General features: G+C 32.4%; 1 protein-coding gene across 1 annotated transcript; it reads right to left on the reverse strand.

The window, feature by feature from the left end:
• Positions 1 to 2,006: 2,006 nt before the first annotated feature.
• Positions 2,007 to 6,617, reverse strand: LOC134716602 (interferon-induced very large GTPase 1-like). The gene has a single exon (XM_063579614.1). The coding sequence runs from the start codon at positions 6,615 to 6,617 to the stop codon at positions 2,007 to 2,009; it is 4,611 nt and encodes a 1,536-aa protein (XP_063435684.1).
• Positions 6,618 to 12,575: the final 5,958 nt, after the last annotated feature.

Here is a 12,575-nt window from a genome sequence, read left to right on the forward strand (position 1 = left end):
CTCATTGAAAAAAAAATTCACGGGAAGAACGAGTGATATTCCGATTAAAATAAAATATCTTACTTTACAACGCTTTGACCTAAACCCCGAAGCTACCAACTTAAACTATACGAAAAAAGTAAAATTCCATAAATACTGAACTCAGAGGAAATCCAATCGGAAAGTTCATAATTACGATTTTCCATTTTAAATATATAAAGGCACATGCCTTGTGTATCTGTTGTATCGGTCTGTGTCATATATTCATTTATATAATTCAAAGATGGACACCAACATTGTAGAACAATTGCAATAAAAGCAAATCAAATTCCCTTTTTTTGGGGGAAAGACGGCTTCAATCCGTCAATCCCCTATGGGATTGACCAGAGACACTCCCTCACACCATTCATTTTGTTTTTATACATGTTATAGTGTGGAAAACCCCCCAACAAATCTTATTTAGATTGAAGAGAAGGAGACCCAGAAATGAATAGTTTGACTTTAAACACTTTTTTTACACATTTCCCTTCTGTTTCTCACGAAATTATCGTATCTTGAACTCTCCTTTACACTATTTACGTTTATTTTACAATCCGGAAAAATTAGTTTGACGAGATATTCTAAATATATCCAACCTACATTGTATTTTATAGTGACGTCATTCTTGGAAGAAGCAGGGATATCCTTCACCAGTTCACTGGTTATTTAAATCATTCTTAGAGATCGTGCACTAATTACAAATTTGTATTTGTTAAATCTAAACATAATATTGTTTACTGTAGATGATTTAAACATCAACATACAATACTTTAATTTGTAGGTCAACCACTTTCAAAATAAACAAAGATCGTGGGGTTACATGAGACAGGGGAAAGAAACGATTTTATTACTTTTTTCGGGTCTCACTAATCAGAGACAAGAAGCGTCAAAAAGCGACAAGAAGCGTCAAGAAGTCTATTTAGCGACAAGAAAAAATTCTTCTTGTCGCTTCTTGTCGCTAAAATTCTTCTTGTCGCTAATTAATGAGACCACTTTTTCTGTAAAAATTCTGAGAATCTTCCTCCAATTCAGAAGCACCTCAATTGATGAGTAATTATCCACTAAAATAAAAGTAAATGTATTTAAACACTTCAAATGTGACATTTCATTGGATTAGTAGTCTTTTTTGTGTACCTACATAATCATTGTAATGGTAAAAAAAAAAAATGCATTTTGCTGTTTAAACATATTTATTATTTACAAATATTTCAAAATTAAGATTTGGAAACAAGCTTCACACAGTTTACATCACTCATAATTTTTTTTTTATTAGTACCTGTTTCCCTGTGATGAGAGTTGTAACTCGGAACTTTAACAATGGAAATTTAAAACTGAATAGATTTTTCAGTCCACACTTTCTAAAGAAAAAACTTAAAAATCCAAGAGTACTGTCACAAAAAATGGAAAATGGCCCTAGCCTGCAGTTCAGTGGTACACAATCAAGATTTCAAAAAAAATTGTAGTTGTTGGGAAATGGCAGAATTTAGTTAAGTTTTAGATAATTAGCTATCAACTTTAATCAAATGTTTGGATTTAGAAGATGCAGATCTCTTCCATTGGTCCAAATTGAATCCTAAACTAAGGAAATGAAATTACATAAACAACAATTGATTTCAATGTTGTCAACCTTTCTAAATGTTCTAGCTGTGTTCTTTTTCATTCTTCATATGAAAACTATCAAAAGATACCCCCCCCCCTTTCCAAAAACATAATTAAATAGAAACAAGGGCCGTCTTTCCCCTCAGAGCTATTCAGCTCTTTGATTATGGGCTATGATTGTAAAAGGCTCCGACAGAAACAAAATCATATAAAAAAACATAAACAGACAAGTAGTGTCATATCGTATAATTGGAAGAGGTAAAATAACAAAAATACTGAACTCGAAAGAAAATTCGAAATGAAATTTGTCGGAAATGGCAAAATGAAAGCGCGTTAAACGACAACAAAACAATTAACATATTCCGGGCATTTTTCAATGTTTTAGTTGTTTAGAACTGTTTACGAAGGGAATCTTTTGCTTGTTGTTTCGTAATGTTTGTCCATGAATCTGGCATTTCAGGCAACTTCCTGCCAAACTTTTCAATAATCCTGTCTTTAAAAGTAGCTGCCACCCATGCCCAGTAGTTCGAAACACTTAATGTATTATCTGGTGCAATATCCCAATCCGGGAAATATTTTTTATAATCAGAAAAGTGATGCCACTGTTTATAACCATTTGGATCAGTGACTTCACATTTACCCGACTTTTTACATTCGTTTTTGCAAGCATTGCAACTAAATCGTCGTATACAATTTTGCGTCGTCATAACTGAAGAGTTGCAAATTTCGATGTTGAGATAATTAGTTTGTTTAAAAAAAGTACCTGTCAAACCACTTATCCTATGCTGTAGACATTTGTGTGGTGTTACATCTATGTGGTCTTTCGATGTAAACTGACAGGGCTCATAACAAAAAGGACAGTGTTTGTTACATCCCCACGCTTCAACAAAAAACGTATCGATTGGATTTTCACTACTCCATACTATGTTCTTCCTGGTTTTAGACCTAAATTTTGTTATCATAATCTGTTCCAATGTTTCGATTTCCCTTTTGAGGAAGTCCGAAAAGTCTTTTATATCACTATCAGGAAATTCTACAGTTATCTGGCGAAAACTTAAAACAGATAGCGGCAACGATGTATTAACCTTCTTTGTAAAGTGTTTTATCCAAATATTTAAATTGCGACTTTTTGAGTTTTCGGTTGCAAATATTATACTATCAGTGACGCAACCTATTATGTTTTGAATATGTGTATAGGCTATTTTGCAGTATTCATTTTGATCACTACATGTTTTTTCAAATAGTTTGGATTCAGCAAAATTGACTAACCATTTATGTGCAAAATCCTCCGTGCATTGCATATAAGACATTATAGATTCAAAAGAACCCTCATCTGCAAGTTTGTCAAGTACCATGGTCATCAAAGCATGTTTTGATGATCCAATTTCCCCGCGAAGAAAATGTATAATGTCTTCGGTCATGATCTCCGATATGTGTTTAATAGCAACATCTAGCACAACATTTTTAAAAAGAGAGGCTGCAATATACTCTTTTTCTTTTTCTAGTACAGAATTATAGAATATTTCCCACATATTCTTTTTGAATACCTTAACTTTTGCCTCCCAACCATGTTTCCTTTCATACCTTTCGTTCATCTTACCGTACACCTCTTTTGCATAGTTACATACGTGTACTGCTAACATCGCTCTATATGTATCAAGTATGTTGAACGCGTCGTTTTCACAGCTGTTGAACTTGTCTATCTCATTCATAATGATATCTAAAAGTTCAGTAATAAAGATTGAATTGAATCTCTCGTCCAATTTAATTCTCTTTGCAACGGCTCTGTCAGACTTCAGAAAAATCTTGTTTGTAATGTCCAATGTTCTTTTTGCACAGGTTTTAAAATTATTCTTTTTAAAAATAAAAAAATTTTGACGCAGAACGTTTGGTATACTTATATATTTTTCATGAATATTTTCAAGTTGAATGCTATTGATTAAAGATTTCATACTTCCATAAGATATGTCTTGCTTAATGTTAACTTCTTTTAGAAACGATCCTATTGTGCCTAAACGATCCATCATTACAGCCTGAAGTTGATCGTTCAAAGAAAGTTCATTTTTCTCAAGTCGAGGTTTATGGCGTTCAATCCAATCTTGCATCATACTGTTGAACTGTCGTTTCAGTTCATCCTCTTGTAGTCGTTTTCCTTTCATCCTTTGGATAAGTGCCTTAATTCGTTGATTAATTTCTTTCTCATCTTTTTCCATTGAAGACGCATTCAGTAAAATTAGTTTGTAGTTTTCCTTTTTTCTATCTACATCTTTAGCTGTATTATGAATACATTCTTCAGTCATATTAGTTAATTTCATGATTGTCGTACTTTTCCACTTACCTACAATATTCTGAAGAGTATTATTGTCAAAAAATATTTCTAAATCCTTCTTCCTATCCTCAAGTTCACACTCTACCTGTTCTCGTAGCGTTTGTTTGTATTCATGGCAGATTGACTCGAGTTCTTGTTCTGTACAACAAATAGCAAGTTTGCCTTTAATGACAGTTTGAGGGTAGCGGAAAACGAATGCTCTTATTTGAGAAGACAAATTTTGAAATTTTCTCTCTACTTTAATGTAAGCTTTAACTTCAAGGCTATTTCTGAAACTGAAAATGAAGTCTTCCGAAAGTATTCCTTTCCAGAGATCTTTTATTCGTTGACAAGTTTCTGGTAAATTAAGAATGGAGGCTGTTTTTGTTTTATCCAATAAAATTTTACACCGTAGCTCCTCCACACGTCTACTATACCCTGGGTTTGATGGTGCCATTGGGGGGTCTCCGTACCAAAGATCTGGGAGGTACCAAACGTCCTTTTGACCATCAAATTGAATAACTTGATTGAAAGTTTTTATGTTTACTATATCCAGCTGATCAGCGGCTTGTCTTGTCATTGTATCTAAGGTTTCGACGGTTTTTAGTGTAGCATGAACTAATTTGCCCTTTGCATCTTGAAGTGAAACATTCTGATGCACAAAAATACAAGATTGCTTAAGCTTTATATTATTATTCACCAAAACCAACTTCATAAATGCATGCACTGCGATTTGTAAAACATCTTGAACCTCACTAGTGTTTTCTCCTTTGATATTTATGATAGTTATATCTCCTATACCAATAACAAACGTTGCTAGCTTATTGTCATGATCGTATTTGAGCATTCCTAATTCAGGAGCTCTTAGACCTTCAGTATCAACAACAAGAATATAATCAAAAAAATAGTCTTCGGTCGGAACAGGTAGCAATCGCATGAATACTCCACGGGTACATCTTCCTGCTCTCACTGGAAATTCAAGACCGAACATACAATTAAGCAATGTTGATTTTCCCGAACTTTGTAGTCCAAGGATCGAAATCGTCAACAATTTTCGTTTGCCAATTAGGTTCTGAAGATTTAAGAAAACATCTGTTATCCATGATATGGGAACATTTGAGGCATCACCATCCATAATTTCAAATGGAAAACCTTGGTGAATCAATTGGGCTACTATCTCTGGAAATTTGCGTATTGAGAGGAAATTTGTAGGTGTTTTATCTTCATCATTTTCTGAAATCGTCTCGTACATCTGTCCAAATTCTCTAATTACATGTTCTAAACCAAAATAAGATTGAGATAAATTCATTTCAGCACCATCAACTACAGATCTGAGTTTTTCAATTCTACCAGTTTCGTTACTTTCGACTGCAGCTTTCCATTTATTCCAATGACATTGATATTCATTACTATATTTAGGAATTACTTTTCTAGAATGACAGTCAAGTTTTTGTTGAAGATAATAGAAAAAGTAGATCAAACAATTATTCTGTTTTGATTCTATCATTTCATTTAAATAACTTATAATGTCTTGCATAACCGGTGACAAATTGTTCAGAATTTGAATCTGTTGCACTCTAAGATCACTCATTTCTCTTTGGATTCGATTTTTGTCTTTATATTGTGTATTGGTTCCTACTCTGTTATAAGCTTTCTGCATGGAGGACCATTCAGTCCATAGCTTTGCCTGCAGTGGTAGAATTTTGTTTTTTGGTTTATCTCCTATCTTTTCCATTATGACGTTTGTTTTCCTGTTAACCTGTACAAAAGGCTCTATTTCTTCATCATTTTTGATACCTAATTCTTTGAATAGCTGAATGCATTGTATTAAAGATTTTCCGTGTTCCTTTAATTTTAGCAAATAGGAAATTACCACTCTGAAACGCTGCATCATATTAGCTTCACTCTCATGAGTTTCCCTTGACTTAATTGTCATTATTTTAAGTAAAGTGCCACCCACATTGGCGTTCAGTACATATTCTCGTAAAGTTTTTTCTACGTCTCGGTGAGCATGGAACGTTGCATCGAGACAAAAAATAATTGGAATCTTTTTTTTATGAATGCTCTGAAATATGTTGTTCATCTGATCCTTATTCTCTAGGACTCGAGAGTCCATGAATGCTACGATAAGACTTGCAACTTGCATCAATATATTTGATAGTGATGCTTCCACAAATGCATCACCTCTTAAATTTAAAAATGCTAATGTATCACTGAAAACTTCGTCTTTTTTTCCAGATGGAAAATACCAGGATATTTCTACTGATCCGTTGGAAAGGATACGCGGTGAATTGCCCATTTGACAGTTTCGGTGATAAAATGTATTATGATATTTTTCTGATAACACTTTGTTGATTATTTCAGACTTCGATATCGAAGAGTTACCAAATCTTAAACAAGTTACTATCTTATTAGGCTGGTCTACTAATGCATCCTCGTATTTTATTCCATCATTGTTTATACCTTGATTTGTAAGGGCTCTGTATGGCCATATCAAGCATTTAAGTCCCTGTTCTGTTGACTGGTAGATAAAAGGGGTAGCAAGACGACACCAACTCATTTTTGTAGTAATAAGTTGTTTAAGTATTGGACTACAGCATAAAAAAGTAGCTAAAACTATATCTAATGGATTTGCTTCTTCGAAACTATTATCCTCGTCATCGTCGTCGTCGTCGTCGCTTAAATCACCCATAATGCCTTTCATTTGATTATTTGCATCAAGCAATTTTTTCCGTGAATCAGAGCTTTGATTTTTTTGGCAGCAAGAATAAAGCTTTTTTATTTCAAAATCTCGGGCATCCGGATTTGCCATTACAACTTGTGATAGATAGTTCCATGGAATATCTTCAAACGTATTAAGTTTTTTTTGTTTCAATGCTTTACACATAACATTATCTAATGTTATTTTTTCAGGAAAGTGGTTAGTTAATCCAAACTTTTTCAGAAAATCTTCAAAAAGGTTTCTTTGCATTTTTGACGTAGAGGAATAACTGTCGGAGTTGAAACCCTACAAAAACGAAGTCGACTCTTAAATATTTACATTGATTTTGTTTGGATCAATAATTAAATAGATATACACTTTAGTCTGGATAGATTTGATTAAGAAACCTAACTTTATATAATCACCTAATCAGATTGTTATGTTAAGCTTAATGTTAAGCTCAACAATTTATCATGTTCATATTTGTTTTTGGTTTATACAATGTTTTTCCCGCGGCTAACCGCCAATTTTGAAACTGAACACAAAAAAGTATGATAACAAAGGTCTTTCATGATCAAATAGCAACGTTTGAACAAATCAGGTAAAAGTAAAGACTTCCTCAATGATTGATTGTAGTATTTTGATCATTTTTGAAAATTTAGTTCACTAAAAACGTTAAGACTATTTCATATTTTTAGACATTGTTTGGTTAAGACATCTCCAAATGGTGGTTTGAAGAAATCAGATCAGACAGGAAAAACTACGTTAAAAGGAGTAGGTCCAGTAAGACCCCTTTTTTGGACCCAAAATAAAGCAGTTTTACAGATTTTTTAAATCATAAACTTTTCGCGATTTTTATTAATTTTTTTTTACAATACAATGCCCATATATCGGGAACTATCATCATTAAGTCATGCTGGATTACTGAAATCTTCACATTTTTAGCATTTGAATTTAAATTTTAGACGGTCACCGTCTGAAATGGAAGTGGCCGCATTCGTGTTCATTCTTTATATTTAAATATAAGTAGTATAAGATGATAACACATACATATATAAAGGTTGAGAGTGAACATGGATGCGGACACTTTCATTTTTTGACCAAAACCAGCTAAAATGATACATATTATGGCATATTTGATTTTTTTTATATTCAAGCTTGAATTGAAGCAGCGTTTTTAATGACTACATCAGTTCAAATCTTCCACATAAGCACATTGAATAGACTCAAGTAGACACTGATGTGTTTTAAGTTTTCACTTTGTAAATACAGCTGTTCCTCAAAGCAGGCCTCTTTTAGAGAGATCTTGAATATTCATAGAAAATTAATTTTGTTTACATACTGGTTTCCAGTTATGCTCTCTGTGTTCCATCTCACAGAGACATACCGGTACCTTGGGAATGTTACCAGTAAATATAGGAGCTCCTATGTGAAATTGCATTGTTAATATTTACAGAAATGCAACCTTAAAGTGTCTTTCATTAGATTAACCTGAAAATGGAGGGCAAAATCGGTTATTATCGGAACTACTTCTTTGTCTGATAGTATTACGATCCAGTCAGTATGCCAGTATGATACTAGTTGTTATACCCCTCAATTTGATGTTACATTTAAAATAAAGACATTGTATATATATGTTAAGGTAGCACTCCACAGTTAGGTGTGTAGTTTCGCATTTTGGCCCCTGTGGATTTTTTAAATATGAGAGCTAGTGTGCAATAAAATTCATTTTTGGATAGCTGAGTATTAAAATAGCCTTTGTATTGGGTTTATATGAACATCAAGGTTATGTAATGTATGTAATATAGGCTGTTTTCTGTATGACAGTCCGTATTTGCATGTCCATACCATACATTGGTCCGGCAATTATTGTAATGTTTTTTTCCAACTTTTTATCGCACGAACTTTGTGATTGGATTTTACGAAAAAATGAGGCGAAAGACACCCATTTTTTATTTGATCATTAGGAAGATTTAAGAAAACAGTTTCCAAAAAGGTATCACTCAAAGGCATTGAAATTCTAGTTTGATCCAAATTTTGGGGGGATATATGACATGTTCACCCCCCTTTTTGCAATATTTTATGGTAAATAAATGCTGAATGTTGCCATGGATACACATAAAAGGAATTAATTTTCACCCTTTTAACTTTGGAAAATTGAATCTATGGAAGATACTGATTACATGCATATGCACATGTACAACACAAACAGTTAGGTTAATGTATTAGAAATCCAGGAATAGGAGATGATAAAACATTTTGGGGCTCATTTTTAATTTTATTTTCTAACTGTGGAGTGCTACCTTATTGCACATCAGAAAGCACAGAAATGCACTTTTAAAGTTAAAATTGACCACAAATCTTTAGTCTTTTATGTTCTTGTTTTAGTTCTGAAGGTAAAAAAACTGCTAGGAATGCAATTTATGTTAATTTTATTGTTTACTGTCCTTAGCAACCAAATATACACATTTTGACACTTAGACATGTTGAGGTCTTAAATTTGTACCCCGTTAGCTTTGCCCTTGTAACCAAAGATTGCGCTTTATATGATAATCTCAGAATGTATCGCTTTATATTTTTGAATGCGAATAAGTCAAATAAACATTTTTAGCAGGATTTTATATCATAATTTGGCATTAATTAAATTTAATGATGCCAGTACTGTTAGAAATTTATACCCTGCTTGAGAGCTTCTAAACCAAGGTTAGGTATGCTATTTACAGCAAAAATTACCTATAAGTGCTTTCAAACACCTAAAACTTGTACAATTTTTCCTCTTTTAAGGTAATTTTATAATTTCAAATAAAAAAAAGGGAAAAGTTTTAGAAATTTACCCCAAAAATGAGACAGACTTGAAGTTTTTCACTATGATCCAGCATTTATTTTAAAATCACTTTTTGTCGCGTTTCAACACCAACTGGCAACCTTCATAAAATCTTTATTACTGAACCAATTTTAAAAACTAAGGTACCATTTTCATTGTAACAACTAGTAGAACACAGAAAACATAAAAAAAAGTTGAGGCAGGAGGGGGAAAATTTCACCTTAAGGTAGCACTCCACAGTTAGGTGTGTAGTTTCGCATTTTGGCCCCTGTGGATTTTTTAAATATGAGAGCTAGTGTGCAATAAAATTCATTTTTGGATAGCTGAGTATTAAAATAGCCTTTGTATTGGGTTTATATGAACATCAAGGTTATGTAATGTATGTAATATAGGCTGTTTTCTGTATGACAGTCCGTATTTGCATGTCCATACCATACATTGGTCCGGCAATTATTGTAATGTTTTTTTCCAACTTTTTATCGCACGAACTTTGTGATTGGATTTTACGAAAAAATGAGGCGAAAGACACCCATTTTTTATTTGATCATTAGGAAGATTTAAGAAAACAGTTTCCAAAAAGGTATCACTCAAAGGCATTGAAATTCTAGTTTGATCCAAATTTTGGGGGGATATATGACATGTTCACCCCCCTTTTTGCAATATTTTATGGTAAATAAATGCTGAATGTTGCCATGGATACACATAAAAGGAATTAATTTTCACCCTTTTAACTTTGGAAAATTTAATCTATGGAAGATACTGATTACATACATATGCACATGTACAACACAAACAGTTAGGTTAATGTATTAGAAATCCAGGAATAGGAGATGATAAAACATTTTGGGGCTCATTTTTAATTTTATTTTCTAACTGTGGAGTGCTACCTAATGTCCGTTTTTAGAAGAATGTAGTGAGTTAATGGACTCAAAGAACATTTGAAAACTGTTTTATATTCTACCAGTGAGGATATAGAATTTAATTGTAAGTTTTCAAATACATTTGATTAGTCTAAAAAGGTACAACGTCTCAAAAAATCATGAACAAATTTTAAATATTTCGGATAACAAATATCCTTCATCAGTATGATTATGATGTGAAATAAATCGTATCAATATATTCTGATTTAACTATAACAATTTGAAAAATTAAACACTAAAATTTGAACACAGAAACATGTGTACAATTCTAAAATTTCTAAAATGACCAAGGTAACTTATTATTAACAGAGACTGCATGGATATGGTACTAACAAAACTGATTTGAACGGGTATATTTCGGAAATTTCAACACTTTGATGATGACATTATTTTTTTTTGAAATAAAAAATTGAACGTAACTGTGTACTTGAACATCCAAAATGAATAGAACCCTTCGGTTTCACTTTCAAAACTGACCTTCTTTTCCTTTTAATTATTAGTCACGCCTTATACATGCGCTACTTTCTTTACTCAATGAGTTAAATTGAAGGTAACATGAATACGGATTCAATGAGATCGTATTGTTCTCTTGCAAGTGAATAATATCATTGATGTATCTGGGCTTATTTTGAAAAAAAATGTACCTAACTGGCTTCATAAAGCGAATAATTATTTCACAATTTCACTTTAAATAATCATTAAGGATGTTCGCTGCTGCTTATATTTTGGAATTTTTGTCAGATTTTCGAAATCTTCTTGCTTTACCCATTTGAATGCCTTAAAAAAATTGCGCATTGACACCCATTTTTCTTTTCATAAATCTATTACATGTAGAATAAGCCACCTGTAAAAGTCTTCTAAAACTTTTCCCGACAAAATTTTAAAGGCTAGCATCTCGAAAACAAGCACATTGACCTTATTATGTTTTGCTCTTTTAATTCCTGTATTAGTCCCCTATCAATACAATTTAATTGTGGGTGTAACGCGTCTTCTGATGTAATTTGTTATGAGCCCATAGACATAATTTAGTCATGTGACCGTGACTTCATCAACGTTTTTTCATGGTTTTCTACGGTTTTAAATGGAGTTTAGAGTTAAATTATAAGAAATGACTATTTTAATTAAGGAATAACTGTAATATTTTATCTATCTATTCGAAATAACATAAAAAATGTGGTGCACACTGTAAATAACCCGCTACGCGCGTTATTCAGTGTGGACCAAATTTTTATGTTATTTCTTCATAGACAGAAAAAATATTACAGTCATTCCTTAATTAAAATAGTGTTTTGAAAAGCTCATTGTTTTGAAACTGAGATGCGAACTCCCGTAAATAAAAAGAAAATCATATTTTTTATATAAATATCGTAGTATAATTATTTTTATTTATTTTGAAAGATACAATGACAGTTTGTAGTTGGTAAACTCTTATTGGCAAGACGCTGGTAAATCTAGAGATAAGATAGCAATGAATGCGGTTGTTAAATTTGATATGTCTTTTTGTGCTGCTTTATTAAATATATATTTGTTTTATTGTAGTTAAGATTATAATAGGAATGTTGACTGTTGTACCTCTATATTTGACAATTTTATCTATTGTGTCTGTTTGTTTTGTTCACTCACCATTTCAATAGCTATAAAACCAGGTTCAATCCATCATTTTCTACATAAGAATATGACTGTATCGAGTCAGAAGTATGACAGTTGATATCCATTCGTTTGATGTGTTTGATTTTGCCATTTAATTTGGGACTTCCGTTTTGAACTTTCCTTGGAGTTCAATATTTTTTTATTTTACTTTTGAATTGCACAATAAACATTTAGCAAAAATTGAAAATAGAAACTTCATGGGTACCCCTTTTGGTTTGACTTTGATATATGTGATTAAAGGAAGAATTTTCTACAATACCGTGTCCCAGTTTTTTGGATAATTTGTTTCTATATGAATTTATTTTTACATGAATAAGGCCGTTAGTTTTCTCGTTTGAATTGTTTTACATTGTCTTATCGGGTCCTTTTATAGCTGACTATGCGGTATATGGGCTTTGCTCATTGTTGAAGGCCGTACGGTGACCTATAGTTGTTAATGTGTTTGTCATTTTGGTATTTTGTGGATAGTTGTCTCATTGGCAATCATACTACATCTTTTTTTTTTATATTATAGGTGTCCAAAGATGAAAGGTGAACTGAAGTTTGGCACGCAGC

The sequence above is a fragment of the Mytilus trossulus genome, chromosome 4, assembly GCF_036588685.1.
Source record: "Mytilus trossulus isolate FHL-02 chromosome 4, PNRI_Mtr1.1.1.hap1, whole genome shotgun sequence".
NCBI classification, from domain to species: Eukaryota; Metazoa; Mollusca; class Bivalvia; order Mytilida; family Mytilidae; genus Mytilus; species Mytilus trossulus.